Here is a 24,720-nt window from a genome sequence, read left to right on the forward strand (position 1 = left end):
AAAATTGGTTCAGGCCATTGCCCATCACACAGCACTAGAGTACACAGTGTGCTGGGCAATGGTCACAGAAGCACAGGGGTGTTATTTTGTCCTCATCCTGTATTGTAGACAGTCCATGCTAGATGGCTACTTCCCAGTTACCAGTTGTCCTCAGTACAACTGGAAGAGGAGGGACGATGTCTTAGCACATAAAGTAAAATCTTCTTTTCTGAGGAAAAAAACCCCAAAATTGTTAAAAACACTGCTTTCCAACATAAAAAATGTCATGAACCTCCCTGAGTATAGTGTGCCTATTTGAAAGGCAAACCTGGGGAGCCCTGCCAGACTCCTTTGCCCAGAGCAGGAAAGGTCATCCCTGCCTCAAAGCAGAAGCCAGTGCTAGTAACATCCAACTGATGTGTCAAAACAGAAAGACATGCTTGCACATTGGTTTAGTTAACTTTAGCAGTGTAATTTATGTTATTCAGCTAATTCTTGAGCAATAACAATATTTCTCTGCTCACTGAAAGACTAATTGAAATAGGGTAGTAAATACATAAGTAATTGAAAGAGCAGAGATCTTTGTGAAGAGATGGGAATAGGTGTTTTTTACGTATCAGATACATTTTAGTTTCACTAATGGAGCTTCAAAGTAGAGTTAAAATGTCAAGTGTGCTTCAGTTTATACATCCATGCACTCCAAAGGCTGGGCAGAGTACCTGTTTGAATGAGCCACTTTTCACCACAAAGGACCATGCTGCCTGTGCGAGGGGGTGGGAGCAGAATCATTCCCACTTCTTGTTCCCCTTTCACTTCTATCAGCTCATATATTCTAAGCATATGCCAATGCATTGTCCTCTTAGACATCAAGCTTCAAAAATAAGGGGGAAAGATGTGTTTTTTCAAGGACAGACAGTTCTAAGGATTATACATCTAAAAAAGAAATCTACCCACAAGGGCTTTCACATAAGAAGATGCACAGGATATCATGGGGGGAGTAAAAAAAAAAAACAAAACAAGGCACCTCGAGAGACTAAGAGGGCATTCAAAAAACATTTAAAAAATCCCCAAACCTGATGCTTTGCAGAATCTTAACCAGCAACTGCTGAAGCTGTGAGAAGATAAAGATCATTGAGCTGGCATAATGGTAGTAGCTTTCCCACAAGGGAATAAAAGGTCACAATGACGTCTCCCCTCCAAGATGTAGTTTCCTAATTTTCTCCCCAGTACCAGGGATGAATTCACTGAGAAAGCCGTGCCCTTGTGCAAGGAGTGAAATCTTCTGCTTAATATTTACATCTTTACCGAGCAGTAATATGGAAAACAGGTTTGGGGAATGTAGAAATAGGCAGCTTGGGGAATACTTTGGCCAGGGCTGAGCCACTGCAGAGGCAGACAGCCACCTACCGCCAAAAAATGAAATAGAAAGCAGCTGCACAGGCTTCCTGAGAGCTGCATTACAGAAAACCATGCCTCACATGAAACAGCTTTGCTTGGCACACCAGGCAACCCATACTAGCCAGCATCAGAACAAACCTGTCTCAGGAAACATAGTATTTTTTTCCCCCACTGATATGTTCACACCGCATCCAGGGGGGGCAAAAAAAAAAAAAAAAAAAAAAAAAAAAAAAAAAAAAATCAGAAGCAGATGATGGAATGGAAACCTTTTCCATATAGATACATGGCAGGTTTTTGGTTTCCATTTGTGGTAAAATCTCTTCTCCCTCTCCCCCCACCCTCCAACATGCACAGTTGAATTCACAATGAATCCCCACAGACTGAAATGCTCCGAGCTCTGACACCAAAGGGCAGCGGAAGGCCAGCGATGCAAATTGGAGCAGTGGGAGCACACTGCAGGTAGCCGAATATCAGATTATCCAGGCAGCACAGCCTACAGCTTCCACCTGGAAGGAAAAGAAACAAAAGCCTCCCTTTGTATCCCAAGGTTTTACGGGAATTAAACACAGCTCCCCTTTGTGGCAGACCCAGACTCTCATCAGGAACAGGGGGAAGCCAGCAAACTCCCCAGGCTGTCCTCAGGGAATGTCCTATTTTAAGCCTGCTCACAAACATCTCCCAGTGTATGTGCTGTATTTTCATGGAAGAATAATTTAATCTTCATTGTCATCATTAATTTTTGACAGAGCACCATACGACATCCTGTTTACAGCCCACTAACTCTCCATTATGAATCCATCCTTACAGAAAAAAAGAATAATCTGAAGAGCCATGTTAACTTTTATGATTACATTCCAGCTCTGAAATACAGAAAGATGATTAAAGTTACTAAAATATATATAAATTAAAAACCCCACAAACATTAACATTTCATTATGCTGTTTTCAGGCTCCAGAAGAAGGAAATCTTGTGTACACAACCTATATTAATACAACCAATAACTTTAAAGTGGATCTGTAATGTATTGGCACTATGGCAATATTTATACTGTTGTCTCCAGCTGTGTTGAACAGCAGAGGTAGGTGATGCTATTCAGAGCCAACAGAAATTCTGTGACAGGAAAAGAGATTTTTATTCCGACAACTGGGATGTTTCTAATACTTCTTCTTCAACTAATATCCTTTCATTTAAAAAAAACACAAGGAAAATTTGCAGAGAATTATTAATTTCCCCTGAGGTAAAACTACACAGAACTAAAACCAGCCATTATCAAGAGGAACTGAGGAGAGCAAAGAGCTGCAGAAGGCTTTCAACACAGGGGCTGCATGCACAACCAAGGTTATGAAGCAGACTTGTAAAACCACCACCAAATTTGACCCAAAGTAACTAAAACTTACAGTGAGGTAACCGCTGCTGAGCGGTTACAGACCTCTGTTGCTGTCACCTGCTGCTGACACATGGCACAAGCCTGTTGGTGTTTTGTTGTCATTTCCCAGTGCAGCCACATTGCCAGAGTCAGTCCTGGCTGGGGTTGGACCTTTTTGCCTGCAGTAGGACTCCACAAAAACAGCCAAAAACCATTAGTGATGGGCTGGCTGCACCCTGGTCCAAGGTGCCCGGACATTTTAGTGATAGTCCCTTGAACAATCAAATGCTCCACGTTCAGGATCTGCTCTGAAAAGCAGGAGATCCCTGACCTAATATCTCTGCCACATGCCTGTGTTCTGCTAGCTGGCCCAAGTAAGGTGGATTAAAGGAAGATATTTATCCTTTTGGGTACTGTGCAACACCAGAGGTGTTCACTAGTCAGGACACAGCATGAAACATTTCAACAAAAAAGAAACCCCATCGTTTAGGCCTAGGTCTACCCAACTAATTTAAGGCACACCCAGTTAATTTAACACTTCTTCAGAAGGCAGTGAAACAAGAGAGGTCCCTCCAGAGAGTAATTCCAGTCTTAGACTAAATTACTTGTAAGTTAACATAAGGCTCTGGAGGTCTCCCACTCCTCCCCTCCTGCAGAGTACACATAGAAATACTCAAAAACAGTCTCACATTGTGGGGTAAAGCTGAACAATAAATGTCCTCCTACCCAACACCTTTGCCTTTGCTTTCAGATGAGACTTTCTCTTTTGCAGTGGTTTGAAGGGCATCCAAGACAGTCAAGATTTCTTGCCCCAACTACTCCAGAGGGAAACTATCCTCTTTCAGTATATAGTTATATATAAAGTATGTTAAGAATTTTGTGAAGCATTTAAGTACATATTTAATACAGTACTTCCCTTTCAATTCTCCTCCTACCATTAATCATTATTGACATATATCCAGTCTCCTTTGGATTTAAGAGTCATGGTTCAACACTGTAAAATAATCCTCAAAAATATCAGCTCCCAGTCATCAGTGACTACTCAGTGGCACTATTGAGGTGACAGCTCACAACCATGCTGGCCAAAGCCAAGTTTGTGTGGGTATCTCCATTCAGTGGGAACCTCTGGAAGGAATTTATCTGGAAATCAAGTTGATGACAACTGGATACTGAAATGCAGCACTGTGGTCAAACCAATCTTCATAGAAAAAAATCTCTAAATTCTAAAAAAAAAAAAAAAAAAAAAAAAAAAAAAAAAAAAAAAAAAAAAATTCTATGAAAGAGTATCATGTATATTTTGCAAGTTGACATGAAGCCTGAATTTTACATTCACTGGTCTTCATGGTCTCCCCCCAAAAAACGTAGCAACAGTCACCCATAACTCTCTTTCTCAGAGGAATGAATAAAATTCTGCAAATTAATTTTTATGTCTGTGCAGTTTTTCTGTTTGGGTGATGAAAACGAAATAGTACTAACAGCTTTGGCTGCTTTATGCCAAGTTCTATCACAGTCGAGGGTTTTGCAAAAAAGGCAGGAAATGTTTTAATCACTACCTTCAATACTACTATTCATAGCCTGACACTACTCATGGCTATCAGATATGACTATCTTTGTCTCTAATTCCATTTTTTTTCTTAATTGGTATAACCTGCGGAACCCCACATTTAATCCAGGGGACTGCACAACGTTCCTCTGGGAAAGACTGATATTGTCCTGTTTGAAAGCCCTCACCAGCCCATGTGTGCATATCCCCTATTCTATTTTTTGCTTCCTCCACTTATTTTCTTAAAGAAAAGTTGCTCTCCCTTCTCACAGCTCAGTGTTCTCACCTGCCACACTAATAAGAACTACCCTCCCTCCCAAGTTTCCTCTTTCAGCTCTCATAGTCCCTGTGCTCCTTTTGCTTAGAGCCACCCATTCCTGCTTCCCAGCCCTGTCTCAGCCTTCATCAAGGGGCTGCAGACAGGCTGGTGAAAGAGCACAGGAAAGTTGGGGACAACTCCTTAACCCCTTAACTTTGGTGCCCACACTCTGTAGAGTTTTCTCTGCTGCTGTTCCACCACCACCACTTGGATCTGCCTCTTACTTAAGGTTTCTGGGCTGAAACATCAGGAACAGAGTTAGGAGACAGAGAGAGAGGGTGCACTGAGATGGTCTTGTTTCCTCTGAACATTGCAGCACTTCCCAAATGCCTTCATCATCACCATCTCAGCCTGGCACTGCTGCTCTATGCCTCCCTGACACATCTGCAGTGATCCTTGCCCTCTGTGAGCTCCTTTGCTTTCTCCCTCCTTCCTCTCCAGCATGCAGAGCAAGCAGCAAATGACAAAACTTTCAGTGCACGCTGTGGTTCAAAAGGGACTGAGTAAAAAGGTTACTTTTACTGAAATTTCTTTGTTTCCATGGCTGTGAGTGACAAAATTGAACAAGGAGGTAGAATCAGCAACCACATCAGTTCTGCACTGTGGTTAAAGGGCTGCAAACCCTGCTTGGAAACTGGTGGTCATCTTTTTGCTCTCTTTTTTTTCTTCTGTCTCCATCTAATGCATTTCAGTTTAATCGCTCTGACAACAGTTGCCTGGTGGAGATCAGATGTAGGATTTAGAAGAGAGAATAACTGTTAATGAATACAACAATTAGATCATGTAAGTGAGAATAGTGCTTAAATACTTAGGTAGCTGACTCTGCAGAAAGCCCAACACCTCAAACCTTTGCAGACTCAGTGCTGTATTTTAAGTTAATCCTACGTGGAATAATAGCCATGGTTGTGTGTGGCTTTTCATGTGGAGAAAAAGGAAGCATTGAAAGCTTCTGTAACAGGATGCCTAAAGGAAGTCCCTCTTGATACACAAGTTTTATTTGCCCTGTAAAATCAAAGAAATATGCTCTACACCCTCGAGCCCTATGTACTGAGATTGTAGTGATCATTTGTATGCACATAGCAAGGTGTATTTTTAACATTAAAAAAAATGTTGCCTTTGGAGGGTTACAAAAGGCTGACCCCAAAGATGTTACGTGCTCCAACTGTCTGGCTTGGATTTTTCTGAAGAGTTCCTCTTCACCCACTGTTCAGAGAGACAGGGCTTTTGTGCACTGACACTTCTCTCAAAAGCTCACCTCTTCCTTTCCTGAATTCCAGAAGTTTAAGTGGTGCTGAACATGCTCTTTGGGAAGGGGGAAAGGTTTTACTCACTTCAGTGCTGAAGTGCCTCCTTTTTCTGTGGGCAAAACCTAGCACGGGGCTTGTTTCACATAGTAAAAGGAATCCTGTTTGTGAGGAGCAGTGACTGGGGGAGGCCATCAGGATCCTGAGGCTACCAAGCATTTTTTTGTAGGTGCTTTCTCCTCCCTATTTTGTTACATTGAAAGGAGAGAACCCTTATATCTTGAAATTTTTACATCTGCGAGAGGGTTGGTGGCAGAGTCCAAGAGTGGTAACACCAACCTGATTTGTGACTCCAGCCCTCATGGTGACAGGCACCTCCAGCATGCAAAGAAAAGTGGCACAGATTTTATTTTGTATGTTCAACGCAATCCCAGTTCTCTCATGCAATACGTGTTCCTGCCTCCCCTTTTGTTTCTCCTTTTCCTTCCCTGCCTTGGGGCCATTACTTTTTAGCTGTGTCTGGAGTGGTCTGCTGCTGTGCACACATTACAGATGGTGGTAGGGCACACATTTACTTTATGATAGATCTATTGAACCAGACCCTAAACTCCATCACTCTATCTGGTTAAGGCATCTACAGAAGCAAATGCTTCTTCACCATCTTTCCCTTCAGCTCCAGGCAAAGTTTTTTTGCTATTAATTCTCCTGTCGCACACAGGATGGACTACAATTCATTTTTGTGTTCAGAGGTTTACACTGAGGCTCCCTTCAGACTCTGACTCCCCTGAGATGAAGGCAAAGAAAAAGGAAAAAAAAACCCAATCCTACAAAAGTACTAGCTTGGGTGATGCTGTAATTGGAGAACATGCATGCTGAAAGCTGAGGAACTACTGGAGGGACAGCAAGAGCATCACACTCCCCTCTTCTTACTTACCCTGGACATAGTATCTAGAGCCCCCAACTCTGGTGTCCTTGAGCAGGGAAGGGCCAGAAAGTTCTGTCAGGATCCTGGCTTACGCAGGGAGGCAGGGAGAGAGACTTCTGCACACTCCAAGGAGCAGAAGATGTGCCAGAGCACAGAGCCTGAAGGTTCATGTTTTGTTTAATAGCATGTTCATTATAATTCCCCTCAAAGCATGACATAAATGGGAGAGTCAGTAATTGAGATCCTTTGAGGGTCTAATCATGGTCATTATTTGAATCTGTAAGTATAAGACTAAACAAATTAGGCTATGTAGGCTGTTATATATTTCCACTTACACTTTTTTCAGGATGTTTTTCTGACCAGAAATTAGGCTTTCAGCTTCCTTAAAAATTGTGCTAGGTTATTATATAGAGGGAGAGGAAAGAAGGACCATACCTCATAAATTAAATGGGTGAGATTTACTCTTCAGAGGTGTGTCTATAAAGCCAGTGCAAGAAAGCTTGCTGAAGATCCACTCAAACCTTCCTCCTTCTAAAAACAGGCATCTACAATACAGTTGAACAATTGCCTAAGATGATCATAATTGCTGCTCTTTTTCCCAACTCAATCTCATCCTTCTTCCCACCTCTTTGATTTAATGGTAAATGTCTTGGACAACTGTACATCTTTTTATGTCTTACCAGATCTCTCTAGCCCTGTTACTTTACATGTCCCCAGCCCCCCACCTATACTAAAGTCTCCTCCAGGTCTGGAGGAGACTGCATCAGGCTCACTTCCACTGAGAGGCATTTAAAAAAAAATATCCCAGCAACTTCATATACACAGGCAAGGGGGTTACAGTCAACCAAACCCAGGATCTTCAACAAGGAGCCAGCTGTGGCGGGCATGAGAAACATCTTCTTGCATTACCTTTTCAGGAGCATGCTAACTAACCCCAAGGAACTTCCAGACAAGGCTCTCTGCTTTTTCCCAAGATGGGCAGCAAAGCTACTGCCCGTTGGGCTGACACTTCTTTGAAAACCCCAGAGCTTTGAAGATACTTTTCTCTAGCATGCTGGGGGTGGTGAGAACATCACACACAAACTAAGGCCATCTCATCCTTTGTGAAGAATGAGAAGGAGGGGAAAAACTAAACAAGTGGGGACCAGCTGGCCTGAAAGAAAAACAGGATACACAGCCAGATCCTGTCCTCCTGCAGAGGATAAAAAGCTGGAAAAATGTGAGGAAAAAGATGCACATACATAGTTTAATACCAATTTGCATATTTTGTTCTGAGAAGAAAGACATTGTGGACCTGCTCAGGTCAGGCTGGAAAAAGAGTGGGTACCAAGTGTGAAAGCTGGGCTGCCCTTCACTGCATTCCTGTGTCCCCACTCTCCATTGCATTCTGATATTCCCCTCCACCCACTGACATAACCAAACAACCCAGCCCTTTCCAAGAGACCAAAACATATACTGCAGTACTCTGACAAGTTTATTCTTAGGCAGGAAAGAGGAACCAAAGGCTTTGTGATGAGCTTTACCTATTGGTCTGCATTTGAAAACTGTTGGAAGTTACCCTCCAGTTGACACAGTATTATCATAGAATCATAGAATTGTCTGGGTTGGAAGGGACCTCAGAGACCATCAAGTCCAACCTTTGATCCACTCCCGCTGCAGTTACCAGACCATGGCACTGAGTGCCACATCCAGTCTCTTTTTAAATATCTCCAGGGATGGAGAATCCACTACTTCCCGGGGCAGCCCATTCCAATGTCTGATCACCCTCTCTGTAAAGAAATTCTTTCTAATGTCCAACCTAAACCTCCCCCGGCACAACTTGAGACCATGCCCTTGACCATCATATCTACATCTATGTCCACAAGCACATGCTATGTCACTGCCAGCACTCTAGTGTTTTGGAATAACTACTTCCCTTTACTGGTCCATTTGGACTAGAAAGGACCATGTAGCTTTTAGTTGTTTTAGACAGAAAATGATAAATTTAAGTTCTTCCAAAAAGGCTGTTACCTTTGCTCCTTCCACAATATGCAATACCAGGAGTCTGTGAAAAAAATACTAATTTCAGCCTATCCAAGCCCTCTGAGGTTTTCAGGATTACTACAAGGGCAGAGGACAAAAATACCATGAATTCTGGTCAGGATGATAGCTTGGCAATGCATCTAGCCCCAACAGCCATGACTGTTCAGCAGGAAAAGGACAACAGGGAATCACTCCTCATAGGACTGCACACCACTATCCCTGTTAACAGGACTGCAGGCTGTGCCAAGGTTCTATCTTATCATCAAATTTTTAAGATGCTCTCTCCCTCTCCAAAGCTCTAAACATTGCTGAAGTTAACACTGTTTCTAATTGTTTCTTAAATAAACGTGACATCAAAAAAATTACTCCATAGATTCTCCCTCATCTAAATTTACCCAGGCATAATACTAGCTGCCTCCACAATTTTTGCCTTGCTAATGCACAGCAATAATCATAGATCCACCCACAGCCCATCTATTTTGGTAGAGTGCAGAAATAGACATTAAACCTATAAATGTCAGAGCATGCCTTCATTTTAGATGTTAGTATTATTTAAATTAGCTCTTGAATGATGTTTCCACAACGTGATAGCTTTTCAAATGATGGTATATTGCACATGAAGTGCAGTGGCCCTGCTTTAAGCACCTTCAACCCATTAAGCCCATCTATAATTTGGTGCTTTTAGAAATGCAAACCCATTGTCAAAGAGATGCGGGCTCTTTGTTTATGCCCAGAAGTCCCCAGGGAAATGTTGATGCCATAATTACCTGAGTAAGATTTGAACATTAAGCTCTGGCTGGGAGGTAAACATGCCTTGTGCTTGTTGTCCAGACATATCTGAGAACAGCTGTGTCTGGGAGGTTGGAACAGAACATTATCTTGAATGCATCCTCCACGTTTCAGGGCAGGTGTGACATCTGAATGCAACGCTGTTGGAGGGAGAAAGTGCAAATCATGTTTTCTCCGTAATTCTGGGAAAAACAGGAGCAAAACCTTCCTTTTTGTCCTTTTTGATCATTGAAAACACAGTGAGATGAATTAAAAGAAAAACCTGAGAAGGACTGGTTCTTGGAGACTTAGTGGACATGGGGGAGCTTATTGCAACAATGCCTTTTTTAAAATAAATAAAAATGAGTTAGTGCAGAATTGAGTTGCAGTTATGACCAGACCAGCTCAATCCTGGCTTTCGACATAAATATAATAATAAACCCTTCTCCATCAGAACAGTACAAAAGGAGACAAACAGGATCAGATTTCTAGGGACAAAATGCCTGTTGTACGGTTTAAAGTGCTTCCACAGTTCCCTCACACAAGAGCAGAGGTTAAACACTGCAACTGGGGCATCTGAGAAGGACACACCTGGCATTTAGTAAGTCCTCTGGTTACAATAAATTCTTTTGACCACGAACATCACATTTTATTACAGTGTGCAAAGAGAGCATCATGCTGCATCAGGCAGGAGAGTAAGGTAACTCCTCTCTAAAATAAGGGCCACAGCTCTTAGGGCTTCACCTACAAAAGCAATAGTGACACCTCGTGGGCAATATTCAGCTACAAATTCAGTGACTGTCAACTTCAGCAGACTTCGCGCTAAAAAAACCAAGGTAAATGTTTTTGGTAGCACTGGAAAAAAAAAAATTTAAATTTAAAAAAATTTAAAAATCGTCCTATACTGAGTGCTGGAGAAGACAGTGCAAACAGCCCAGCAACTTCATACAAAACTAACCTGGTATCCTCCTGGAGATGTGCTACAGGTTGCTGACTGGCTTTGGGGGCCTATAGTAGGGTTTAGGCTAGCATCAGATGTACACTTTGAAGGATATCTACCCATTCATAATCACTTGCTGATTTGGTTTGTGCTGCCTCAGCATATAACCCTAAACTGGAAGACATCTTTCAGGAGCAGAGCCTGCATGGGACAAACCAGTGCTCAGTCCACAGGACCAGACTTGACCCTGTATGTAGTGAGGAGCCCCAAGATGCAGCACAGTGAGGGTATCTCCAGCCCTCCCAGAGCCATGCACAGACCAACCTCCATTCCCGGATGTTTAGCAAGCCAGGTTTTGCATCATCTTATTGTGGCTGCTTTCAGGCTCCAGCTAGCCTGGATCTACTTTTCACACTCAGTCCCTGAGTACCTCTGTTCCTCAGGACTGCCAATGATGCTAAATCAGAACACGCTGTGGACATCCTTGAGGGCAGAGAGGCCTTGAAGAGAGGTCTGGATAGACCAGGGAGCTGGACAGTCACCAACTCTATGAAATTTAACAAGAGTAAACATGAGATTCTCCATCTGGGACAACGTAATCCCAGTTATACGTCCAAATTGGGAGACAAAAAGCTGGAGGACCAACCCCTGCAGAAACAGGTCTGGGGGTGTCGGCAACCATCTGGTTGATGGCAAGTTGGAAATGAGTGAACAGTGTGCCCTGGCAGCCAAAAGGGCCAACCATTCCCTGGGGTACCTTCAAGCACATCATAGTTAGCCAGCTGAGGAAGGTGACTGTCCCAGTCTGCACTGACCAGGGGCAGCCCCACCACAGCAACCTCTGTGTGCAGTTCAGGGCACCTTAATATAAGGACATCAGAGTATTAGAGTGTGTCCAGAGGAGGGTGACCACAATGGTAAAAGCTCTTAAGGGAAAGACTTAGGAGGAGCAGCTGTCACTTAGTTTGTGCAGCTTGGAGAAGAGAAGCTGAAGGGTAACTTCATCTCAGGCTACAACTTTTTCAAGAGTGGCAGTGAAGGGGGAGGTGCTGATGTCTCTCTGGTGACCAGTGACAGGACACAAGGAAGGGGAATGAAGTTGCATCAGTGGATGTTCAGGTTGGACATTAGAAAAACATTCTTCACCAAGAGGGTGTCTGGTCACTAGAATGGGTTCCCGAGGCAGTGGTTATAGCACCATGACTGCCAGAGTTCAAAGACAGTCTGGACAATGCTCTTAGCCATATGATTTAGTTTTAGGTAGTCCCATGAGGGAGTTGGACTCCATGATCCTTTCCAATCTGAGATATTCTATGATTCTGTTTTGGGTAGCTCACTTGCACAATCAAGAGAAAAGTAACTACAGGCTGAACCCAGCTCTTCCTGCATGGCGTTTCTTCTGTTCTGAAACATGATTTTAGCTGAATGACCACTATGACTACCCTGGACATGAGACATTCTTCATTCACTCTCAAATATGGATGGTACAAACAATTTAAACTTTTTGGCCAAAAATGGCCATATGCATCTGAAATATCAGAAATTCCAAATACAAAGTGTGCACACAAGATGGAAGTAATCATTCAGACAGGTAAACAGCATAGAGCACACAGAGCCAGTGCAAGTAGGTCTTTATTTTGAAGTCAGATAGAGAGCTATTTCCAATACTAAAAACTGTAGCTTCTTAGTCCAGCATTTTATAAGCACAAGCTCACTCAATACTTTTCTCCATGTATGTTCCAGCAGGACATGATGCCTGGAATTTATGTAATCTCTCAGCACATCCTCTAACCAGAAATAAACCCAATACCTTTAAACAATCCAACTTTCTTTTATCAAAGTGGAGGCTTGCATAAATTGCAATTTGAGTACAGGAACAGGTTGGACAAGCTGCAAGTTTTTCTGATGGCAAGACTACCATCAGACATCCATTTCTGAGGGATAACAATTCCAAATTCCCTTGTTAAGAAGTGCTTGCTGAGCAAGAGTTCTGAAGAGAATATAAAGGAGTGGAAAACCTTCTCAATTCAAATGAACCCCCAACACAGTATTTTGTTAAAGGAGCATCAGCAGCTCCTTCCTTTGGTCCAGAATTAAAGGTCAGCATTAAAATAAAACCAAACAACACATGAAGTGTCAGTCCACACAAGGTACCACTTCACTGCAAGCTTGTCAACACACAACCCATTTGGCTGCTCAAGGCACACAGGAACCTCTGCTTCACTCCCCAGCTTTTTACTGTCACTGCAGAGTTTAATGTGCTTCCCAGACAGAGTGAGCTACCATATTAAACTTTAAGCATCTAAACACTATACGCCTTGCACACCAGATGTCTGGAAGAAGGATATAGCTGAGCATTCAATATGCCTTTTTTGGAAAAGAAAGTTAAATTTTGTTCTTTCCGGTCACTGGAAAGACAAAGGAAAGCAAAGCATTTGTTAAGTACATTCAATAGCTGACTCTTAACAGTAAAAGCTGAACTGCAGAAATACAGAATCAATTACAATTCTTCAAATTGATGCTGTAGCCTGGCATAAAGCTTGAAATGTTATGGCCTGCACATGCCTGTCAACACCCATCTATAACTGCAAAGATGGAGTGGATAATCACTGCTAGCAGTGCCTGGGGTTATTTACTCAACACACACAAGGCTATTAATACCTTTGTTGGTTTTGGTTTAGATTAAGTGTCCAAAAGTAGACCCTCTGCATCATGCTGGCAATACCAAATTCTTGGACCAAACTGCTGAAATTCTTTCCTAGGTTACAAATTGTTTGACTTTCTTGCAGTGATATTAAGCAAAGCAGTGCCATGTTGAAGAGGGCATAATCCAACCCCTTAACATTGGCTAGACTTCTGATTTCAGGTCAGGTCTTTGACTGGAACATGCCATTTATCAGGAGACTGATTTTTCAGTAATACCTAACGGGTTTTTTTTAGAGAAAAGTGGAAAAAAATCAACTTAAAGGCACTTAAATAATTTCTCCTATTATCAAGAGACAAATACATAATGCCCTTTCTAGGAGAGGAAAAAAAAAAAAAAAAAAAGACAAAATAAACCCACTTTCTGACCAAAATTTCCCTCCATTAAAGATGTGAATACCAGAGCATTCCCTATGAAGTTATCCCTTCTTAACAGACTGATCTAGTTCAACTGTATTCCTGGGAGGTGGTCGCCAGCTAAAAGGAGGAATCTGTTCCCAGACGTTTACAAAAGCCCCCTGCCAGCAGAAAACAGTCTAAGTCAGCTGTTCCTGAAAACAGCAGATACTTTTTCCTCCCAAGCTGGTTGTCCACAAGCTGGCTGCAAAATCCAAGGGCTGTTGCGCTGAGCTCCAACAGAACAAACCCTTATCCTCAAAACTTCTTTTCCAGACAGGAAATCAAGACAGGAACTCTCTCTTCTCCCAAGCAAATATCCTTGCAGCTCTGTCTCTGCCCTTGGATTTCCCCCTTCGGAGTGACACAGCTGTGACCAGAACAGAACTCCTGTAAAGCCATCTATACGACAGACAGTGAGAGACAGACAGATGAACACAAACACACATCGTTTTGTCCTCTAGATACTCTTGCTGGTTATTCATCTGAAGATGGTCTGGAGCACACCTGCTCCGAGTGAGCCACCCTAAAAAGACTCAGTTACAAGCCACACGTGTTCAGAAATACAAACACTATCACGATGTCCTAATGTCATGAGGCACTTACCTCAGTATGGTTTCACTTCTGCAGTTTATTACTCCTCGTTGATACGGTGTCCTCCCCCTCCCAAGCAAGAGGAAAAGCACAGACTTCACCAAATTACAGGCATTCTCAACATGCATATGTTCTAAATGAACTACTACAGAAGAAAAATACCTTTTAATCATTTCATCTTCAGTTGAGAACAGGGCAAGACTACTTTCCCCGATAACAATTTATACCCTCCCCATGTTCATCTACAAGTCCTGTGTTGTTTTTTTTCTGCATAAGTAGAAAGCAAAAAGAGCCTTTTTACTTGTCACGTAAAAAGTACTATTGAGAATGAGATTGGCACTTGAGGTGTAAAAAAAATAGAACTAGCTGGAGGCCATAGGAAATGCAGCAATGACATTTATTGGAATTCTCCAGGCATTACATGAAAATTTTTATAAGTGAAACAGAGGATGAAGCACATTCAGTGCACCTTAAAATAAAAAAAATAAAATAAAAAATAAAATTTTATCTGAATTATCTGAATAACCTTGATTCTTTGTAATACACAGTACTGCAGTTCCTGGGATTGGTTTTGTATGTACACATCCTCTAAAACTTACTCTGAACAAAACTGCAAAGAACTGCCTTTTCACTCAGCATTTTTCCACATAGTACAATACAATATTCTTGAAACATCTAGACAAATTCCACGTAATTTTATACACAGTGTTAAGACCTTGCACTCCAACTGTAAAAGAGAGACTGTTAAGTAAATCAGTATCTTTAATCAAATAAAACGCCATGAAAATAAAACAATAGCAAAAAAAAAAAAAAAAAAAAAAAAAAAAAACAAACCAGGAGACCCAAGTCCCCAAGTTCCACAGCTGCGTGCAGCAAATCAGCATTGTTGCTCCTCATTTTCATGTTGACGTAAAGCATAATACTCAGAAAGCAGTGATATTCAGTCCTTGCTTTCTAAATTGGGCAAATCTTATACATAAAGACACTGCTGGATTTGGCACTTTGCTTAATTGTTTTTCTTACTAAAAAGAGTGTTTTTTGAAATACAGTATAAATGGTAAGAGATGACACGAGCCACTGTAACACTCAATTAACAGTTCAGACATGCACCCCAAAATATGTGTCTATTACACATTTGCCTAAGCCTTCCTAAAAAACTCCACTCAAAACCATTCAAATCTATATGCATCTTTTTATAATTTTTATAAACATATTTTCTCCCTTGAAATGATCAGAGCTTACCTCACCTTCTGTCCAGAACACACAAATTCATGACTTTTGTTTTAAAAGGAAGACCACAAAGCAGTATTAAAACAGGGATAACCTGGAAAGCACTATTAAAACTGCACCTGTACTTCAGAATCCCCTTTGAAATGTATATCCACTGTGTACGAGAAAACTGAAATGGTACATAATATCTGAAACTTTCTTGGTCCTCTCTCATGCACTTAAGCTCAATTTCCTGAAACCTGCCCTGATTTTATCTTTAAATAAAATTTAAGAACAGCTTTCTGGCTCCCGCTACAGGCGTTTTTCAGTATTTCTTTGGTTAGATGAGAACCTCTGACACGCCTAACTCTTAAGATAGCAAGTCTCCTGCAAAAAAAGTAACATCAGAATGAATACCACCCTGCAGCCATGCTTCCTTCCTCCTGTAATCATCACCAACCCCAGGACAGGTGGAAGCAAACAGGCTGGGAAGGAAGCTTCAGTCACCGCTAGCTCTTGCCTTTACAAGCTATGCAAGTGTGTATAGGTAACTATTTCTTAGCTTGGAGTTATGGAGGTGGAGCTATGACATGATACTTTTTGTTTCCAGTTCCAACATGCATGTGGAATTACACTGCTGAGCAGTACAGCCTCGGCAGCAGATGGCAACAGAGCTCTTTCTGTATGCACCAAGTCATGATACTTATTCTGCTTGTTGGTCTGTACACACAATGTCAGTAGAATTAAAAGAGAGGCACGCATGAGTTCACACATTTTCCATGGAAGATGTGAAACATGCTGCTCTTTGGAGGGAAAATTACATTCTTTTCTTTTCTTCAAGTATAATTCAACATATGTATATATAAAGACACACAATCCTCATTTCACTAAAAGACAAGCACATCTGGAGTGAATTCGTAAATCACCGTTATCTCGGCTTTGACTACTGAATTTTCTCTTTTCCTTTCAGTCAACTCTAACTATACATCTGCCCATCATAATTACATGTGAGGATCCTTTATTTCCCCCTTGTGATTTATTTACATAATCATAAAAAAATTAATAGCTTGAATTTGCATACTGACATTTGAAGGCCCATGTGTAGCTATGAGTGCCCCAGCACTAGTTTTTGGGTCATATCATTGCCTATTGCTAAGTCCTTTGAAAGCAGCATTCTCTTTTTTTTTTTTTTTTTTTTTTTTTTTTTTAAATGCTGCTTAGAAAACCCTGGTTTATGGCTTACTCCTTATTTTATTATTTGGATTGTAGTTTACTTCCTTTAGGAGCAGTTCACAGTCAGACAATGCTTCTGTTGGCAAATACTTCAGTATCTGCTCAAGAGTCTTTTGATATGTTATCTTTTCCTGTTCTAGGGACTGAATTGCAGTCTTCATCTTGTTCTCTCGAGTCAACATCATCTCCAGGTTGGATTCCAGACTCTGAATTTTAGCATGAGCAACCTGTAAAAAATAACATTATCTTTATAAATAAATAGAAATGTTGTAAATAACAAATAACTTTTTATATTATTATGATCCACTACATGTTAAGGATGGGACTTAACATAGATGTTTCTAAAAGATACAAGGGATTCCTACTGTGTATCATACACAGAATCTCCTGATAGTGACCAAATCAACCTGAAAGCTTTAAAAAGGAATGAGACATGGAAGTTGCAGCAAGCAAAGGACAGCTGGGAGAAATAAGCAACTGGACCTGTAGGGAGAAGAAGGAAACGAGCAGGTGGAGTAGCACTGAAGGAGTGATGGAGAGATGGGAACCCTATAAAATAAAGTAAATTAGCAGGATGGAGAGGTTAGAGGGAAAGAGAACCTCAGAGTTACATGTAGAAGCAGCCAGTGTTCCCTATTCTCCAATAAAAGACCCACAGCATCACCTGAAAAAAAAAACAAAAAACCCAAAACAAAAACAACAACAACAAAAAAAACCCCAACCAAACAAAAAATCACAACAACCCAAACCTACAAAAACACTGACTGGTAATCAGAAACTCTGAACCTCAGCAGTAGCAAATGTCTCTCAGCAAAAAGTGAGGGAATTCTGATTGTTCCTAGGAAAGGGCCCAAACAGAGGAATGAAGCTATACAAACAAGAAGATAGAGAGGTTAAGAAACTGAGGAAGATGAATCGAAGTATCACAGTCTGGAAGAACAGAAGAGCTTCCATGGAGCTTTTCAAATCTGTCACTCATAATTATTCTATGCCTTTGGTGTATTTTCAGAACAGAGGTAAAAACCCAAGTAGCAGCAAATAAATAAAAACAATGAAGCAAAAGTAATAATAGTAAAAAAGCAAGAAATTCTTGTTTTCAACATCAGAAGAACAGAGCACAGCACTCTTCTAGCTCAGAAACACAAAAATGATGACGACTTGATCTTTTTTTCCCCTGCTTCTATTTCCAGATTTTGGGAGCTGAAGGTGCTCTCTGAGCTCATCCCAATGGTTGTTCATATTAACAAATATAACAAGAAATGGTCTGGCGACACAGAAAGAAAAGCTCCTTTTTCAGGAAAATGCAAAAACATACATATTGAAGCCTGAAGCAAGTCTTGGCCAGGCTATGGAAGAAAAGGTGAACAGTGAAGGAGGAAAAGACTTGTAAGTTAAGACTTTATTTGGAAAAGTGCTCAGCAGTATTCAAAGTCTGCTAGGAGAGACCACCTTTCAAAACAAGGACTGTGAGCTTCATCAGAAGGAAACAACAATACTGCCTACAGAGGTCTGGAGAAAGCAACCCTCCTGCACTCTGGATTCTTTTCAATAGAGAAACAAAGAGATGAAGGGGCAGAGAACTTATTTTTCAGCAAGAGACACAAACTTTTGCCAACAGATATTATGAGAGATAAAGGTAGAGGTACTCTGAGGAAAAGAAATCTAAATTGAGAAGGAATAACTCAAGGAATGACAAAGGGTTAAAAATATGCCTAACAAATAGATCACTGTAATTTAGAGAACTGCTCTACTACATATGGTCTTGCTGTTAGGAGGCTTTTCATGGACATTTAAAAAAGATATTTACTTCTCTACTGGCTGAATCACAGAAGTCATCTACCAGTTTGATTTTAAGTCATTTACCTGTAGCTTCTCCAACAAATCCATGTTTTGTCTCTTCAGATGACTGTTTGCCCTCTCCAGCTTCTCCAGGGGTTCACCTTCATCACAGGGACTCACATTTTCCTGCAGTTCATCCTGCAGAACATGGTACTCTACTTCGTAGGCATGGAGCTGTTTTGAAATATCCATCTCAAATACCTGCCATGAGAGAAAAAAACAATTTTTATCTATAACAGAGAGTGCTTATTCCACTTGAATGTCTGGCTAAGAAGCAAGTCTGCTTGATTAACTTGAATGATTTTTCTTGTTCCTCAAAAAAATATGTTTTAAGGGGAAGTCTACAATAAGAGCATTTTAGTGGCCAGAGTTCCTATGGTAGCCATAATAAATCATAGATGTTAGAATAAACATGGTAATAATGTTTACAATTACTAAATACCATCTCTTACTATCAGAAGTATCAGCAGTAAAGTTTTATTTATCCCAAGAATTTTATATATGACCAAATGGAGAGATTAAGATCCCAGCCACTTCACAAGAAGCTTTAGCAGGTGCTTTTCCTATATCAGCACCAATAATTTTCTGTTTCTCCTCTCTTCTTGCCTTTTGTCTTGAAGTTACAATGATACTGATGAAATAAGATTACACCAGTCCTCCCTTCCTTTACCCAAAAAAGTCAGGGATCAATCATCAATCCAGTGGGAGTCGTATCTGTGGCACCAAGCACCAGGCAAATGTGATCCCTCCAAGGACAGGGTTGGGGTGGGAAAGAGAAGATGCATGAGGGCATCCTGGAAGTTATTGCCCAGGAGGACAGATGCTGCTGACACAACAGAGCAGTAAAAGTTTGCTTGACCTTGATTTTAATACAGATCATGAAAAGGGGGCTTCACCAACATTGTAACTTGCAGGATTTTAAGTTGGAGGCCTCAGAAAAGTTCCTATGGAGGTAGCTGGTGCTGTGTAGCCAGAAATTTGAAGCATCAGGAGGAAAAGTTGTTGTGATGCTGCCTCTTTCCCCCATGGCAAGTTGTGCTTCCCATCACAAACTGCTGCACTACTCACTCATTAGCAGGAAGCAACATCTGGGTTTGGAAAACAAACTGCTTTTTCACTTCTCATGGTGACGTGAAATATTTTAAGTCATGACTTCCCAACAGCTGGGCACGAAAGACCTTACTAAGCCTTAAGGTAGCAATTAAATTTAATTTTAATTTAAAAATTTTGAAAAAAATTTTTTTTCTGAAATTGCAGTTCAAACCCCACTGATATTAGCACATATCTATAGAAGTTACTGGGAAGATGACTCCTTTGCATTTCAAACCAAAAGGAACATATCGAGGAGTCTTCTACATATACCTTAGGTGTGATCTGTTAAAAGTAAACTAAATGAGGGAAAAAAGTGAAGAGAAAACCAACCTTACCTGGGTAATAACTTTTTCCATTTGAGGCTGAGTCATATCCGGAATAGTGGTCTTAAGAAAATCAACAATGTTCTCAAAATTCTCACATCCCATTATAGATGTTTCTTGACTGCTAAGCAGGCTCAGTGCTACTTTAAATATGACTTCTGTTCCTTGAAAAAAAATAATGTCTGAAAAAGAAAATCATTAAAATATCTTGAAAATGAGAGCTAAAGCCATTGGATATATGTTTGCTGGGATGATTTTCTTTTTAATCAATCATACTATAGACTTATTCAGTTCAGAAGAAACGAGATCTCTTTATTTCAACATGAGGCTAGAGCCCATAAAAACATTTTCTGTCATCTTACAGATGTGAGAAAGCATTAAAGAAAACATTGCTAGCTTGTTATGTCTCTAACTGTTGTCTGAAATAACTATTTCATTACTGTTTACTGTTGACTATAGACTGTTAACTAATTGCTTACTGGTTTTAAGTGCATCTTTGACTGAAAAGCAATCGGGAAGTGAATCTAAACAAAGTGATGATGTTCTACAGGGAGAAGCTAGTCCTTAACAAGCAGTTGTGTAGATTCCATCTACAGTATTTTACAGTATTTTACAGTATTTTTTCCAATCACAGTATTTTCAGAATCCATAGTAGCAATCACACTGGCTATTATTTAAGACCCAAGCCCTTACTCTGAGGTACAATTACATGGAGATGGAAGTCCATGCTCTGCAGAAGTCAGCAGAGACAGACTGCAGAGAAACTGAAAACACAGTAGGTAGAAACTCAGCCTCCCTAGCAGTGGTGGGCTTGCAGCTACTGAGATGAGCACAGCACTCGTGCAGTTCAAAAAAGCTTCCTCTGCTGTTGGCTCTGTCACACCACTGAACAAACTCAACTTCTGATCCTTCAAGAGGTCACCCCTGGCCCTAATTCAGTATCACAGGGTAGTATCAGGACCCTGGTGAGACAGCCATCCCACTCCTACACAGTTCATAAAAGTCTCCCTGGTCAAGTCTACGTTGCACATTCAAGAAGCATAAGGATAAGTTGGTAATTTTGTGCTGGAGAGACATGAACCATCCGTTCCTGGCACGTGACACTGGCACATAAGACACTGAAGAATCCAAAGCACAGTGCAGGAAAACAACAAATTTATTTTTTAATTTTAAAGTGGGAACGTGCCTTATTCAGCTTATTTTCAGAGAAATAAACACCGAGCCTCCCCACACTTAAAAAAATTAGTTTTCCAAATTCAAAGCTTACTGAAGGAAAAAAAGATCAAAACACTTTAACCTGGAAAAACACAATTAAAAAAAAACAAAAAACAAACAAACCAACAAAAACCTTGCTATGCCTGAGTGTCCCAGAATTCAATAATCCCACTGGGAAAGAGAAGTACCAATCACATGAATATTACTGAAACACATACAATCATTTGTTTACCCATTTTTTTTTTCTTCTGTACACAAAAAAAATAGTAATGGAGAAATCGCTGGGTAAAATAAATAATTAAAAAAATAAATAACAAATAATAAATAAAGATATAATAAAAATATATAATTCAAAAGGTGTAATATGAAAATAGAAAAATCAGATGGAAAAACATGATTTCAGAGGAAGTATATGACATATGCTCCTAGTTTCTTGGTGTGTATCTGAGTGCAACAAGTCTCAAATTAAAAAGAAAATTAAAAAATGCTTCATTACTAGAGATTTGATTAAGCTGTCAATTCTTATTGACAAGAACAGAATACAAAGCCAAGTACTTGACATGCTGATACTGTAAACTCCACAAGGCACAATCAACATTTAAGCTTCTATACTACACATCATTTGATGGGGAGCATATAATGAAAAAAACCTAAGTGGAATAAGAGGCTAAGAAAAAGTTCAATATATACATGAATACCTGAAATACCCTTTAAGTTAAAGTTTAGTTGAATTTTTATTAGTAAGCACTTTAGAATCAGTTATTCAAACACAATGACATTGAAAATCAATACATTCTCTTTTTTTCAACAGGATGAACTTTCTGTAGACACAGATTGAATACTTGATGCATAAAACACATTTGCAAGAATAAACTTGCTGCTGTTCACACTTGAGAAATCTCTTGGCTAACAACTGCAGGCATACTTAATTTCTCAAATCTGATCTTTCAAAAAATACATTTCAGTTTCCTCTCTGAAGAGGAGCTGACATCCCACCATGAAAAGCATTACTATGTGCCACCCACAACAGTAACCCCAAATGTCCCTAGTCTGTAGAAAAGTGCTCCCTGAGAGTTTCAAAACATAATGGATAACGTTGTTCTGCTTATTATTGAAAAAAAAAAAAAACCAAAAAAACCCAAAAAAAAACTTTCTTACCAAATACTCTGGCTACAAATCCTAATGGAAACTGAGATGCAAATAGTGTAAGAAACCATGGTGCAGCATAAAGACTGGGACTGATTTCATTTTCTTCAAGATGATTATAGAGGTCTCTGTGGTAATCATGAAGAAGCCTTGAGAGCTGATACATCTGAATCTACAGTGAATAAGGGGATTTGGGGGGGAGGGGGGAGAGGAGGAAGTAGAGAAAGAAAAGTTCAGCTTTAGTCATTTTTTTCAAACCATTCACATTTCACTCAAGGGAAATTAACTCCAATTCAGATGGCACTGTAAAAGGAAGCTCAATTGTTGCCTAGGATCTTGAGTGATATCTGCTCATGTATTAACAATCCACCCCTAACGAATCAAAATCAACTTGGTAATCACTAAAAAAGAATATAGCTTGAAGCTGATTATTAATTATAATTTTAGATTCATCAGGCTTATGGTAGGAAGAGAACATATTGAACTAACTTTGTCAACAAACCAGAACTTTCAGTCTTGCAACAATGAAAATAGAAGCACCTCTTCCAAGATGCCAAAACTCTCCATTACACAGTTGAACTATTTCTGGCTAAATTTACACAAGAGCTTTCATTCTTTGAATCCTGGCCATTTTTTTTCTCCATTTAAAATTCCTATGCTACCGTCATGACTTTGGACAGCTTCTGTACCCACAGAGTATATTTCTGGCAAAATGTACACATTTCAGATTTCATTCTTTGAATCTTGGCCTTATTTTTTCCCCATTTAGAACTCTTATGCTAAATCATGACTTTGGACAGCTTCTATACCCACAAAGTACATTAGGTATAGGAAGTCAGTAGAGTACCACATACATATTTTCCAGCACACCCCACACACAGAGAAATTTAAGACACCGATGCAAAAAATGCTGCTACACAACCTGTAAAAGGTTGCAAAGTGGTTAAAAGTTGCTATTCATTGCTAAAAATATCACTCTGTGGCAAATTATTTCCTGGCAATTTTGACAGTTTATATTCCACAGTATGTTGCTCACAGCACAGAATGACACTTCTCTCAGAAAGCAGAAGATGAGAAACAGGCATATATTGATCAGCTGTCAGGTCCAATTTTGCTGCCAGTGTTTTATGCTTAAGGTGAGTCCATTCCTCAACAAAAAAATTACTTATTAGATCCAGCTGCTTTCCTCCTTCTAGTGGCCATGATTCTTCCTCACCAAAAAACAAGTGCACTTGAAACAATCAGTCAGCAGGGTCTGCAATCAGAAACATTACTTCCCATTCCAGCAAATTACCTAACTTTGTGCATGTGCTTGAGTCCTTCTTTTGATTGCCAAAGATACTAATTAAACACAGTCTGAAAGTGTCAAAACAAAACACATTCGCATATGAAATTAGAACAGCTTCACAGAGGCAGTAAACAAACTGGATGAGTTCATTATGAACTAAGGATCTAGATAACTACTTTTTCTAGACAATTAGAAGTAACCAAAATTAGTTTTTATTATCTTAAAGAAACATCCAAGATTTTGTTTCTACAGGACAGAAGCTAATTCTTCATATAGGCTTACTCAGGTTTCAGTACTGTACATGCAGAGAAATTTATACTCTACTGTTGAAAACCAAAATAGGGGCTTAGGTTTTAGTGAGCTCCTCCTAAGTCATCTTCAATAGTCTAGCTTGTCTCAAACAGACAAAACTTGTACTTTTATCTAGACAGGTTAACTGCTTTGAAGCAAACTGTAGAGAAAGAAAGGTCATCTCATTCCAAAGGCAAACAGTACTACAAGTAGTAAACCTTCTCAAACGTGAAAAGCATTCTTCCTAAGAGCATCTGACAATGAAAGTTTCACACTCATTTCAATTAAAAGGCAAAATATCTGGATATCTGGATATATCTGCTGGATATCTGAATGCTCTCACAACATCTCCTGTTACTGTCTACAACTGCAGAATAACATACAAACATTACATGAGAATCCTGGGGAGGGGGGAAAACCCACAGCCACACATTTATCACAGTTTGGCCTCCACTGGTGCAAAACATATTTTTAGTGGTAAATGAGACAGTGAAGATTGATCAGAACGATGCTCTATGGCTATTCACTCTTAATTCATCTCAACAAACTTGTAACATACTTACATCCACAGTAAAGCACTCCTCTTCATCAATTTCTTCAATAAAATCTATTCCATAGTTGTGTATATTTGCCAAATAAGCACCTAAAGAGACTGGTCATGAAATCTGGACTGAAATCCCCACTTAAGTTTTTAGCTAATTGCAAGTGTTTGATGTGTGTGGAGAATGAAAAAATAATGAGACTTTTGTCTCATTCGTTTTCTCTTTGTCCACTGTGGATTACAAGCTTTCACTCAGCAATGGTATATCCTTTATAATATTAGGAACTTATAGTATACAGTTATTTAAGCCAGTGGACAGCTGCATCTCAAGGTGAAATATTCTTCA

General features: G+C 40.0%; 1 protein-coding gene across 3 annotated transcripts in view; it reads right to left on the reverse strand.

Moving 5' to 3' along the window:
- Positions 1 to 14,580: 14,580 nt before the first annotated feature.
- TBC1D4 (TBC1 domain family member 4) overlaps positions 14,581 to 24,720 on the reverse strand; it is a 109,009-nt gene continuing 98,869 nt past the window's right edge. For all 3 annotated transcript variants that reach the window (XM_071741087.1, XM_071741078.1, XM_071741095.1), the window contains 4 exons: positions 22,267 to 22,426; positions 19,906 to 20,075; positions 18,503 to 18,679; positions 14,581 to 16,866 (listed from right to left, as the gene is read on the reverse strand). In XM_071741087.1, the coding sequence (XP_071597188.1) occupies positions 16,639 to 16,866; positions 18,503 to 18,679; positions 19,906 to 20,075; positions 22,267 to 22,426 (735 nt within the window). In that variant the 3' untranslated portion in view covers positions 14,581 to 16,638. The remainder of the gene's footprint in view (positions 16,867 to 18,502; positions 18,680 to 19,905; positions 20,076 to 22,266; positions 22,427 to 24,720) is intronic.

The sequence above is a fragment of the Heliangelus exortis genome, chromosome 1 (assembly GCF_036169615.1).
Source record: "Heliangelus exortis chromosome 1, bHelExo1.hap1, whole genome shotgun sequence".
Classification (NCBI taxonomy): Eukaryota; Metazoa; Chordata; class Aves; order Apodiformes; family Trochilidae; genus Heliangelus; species Heliangelus exortis.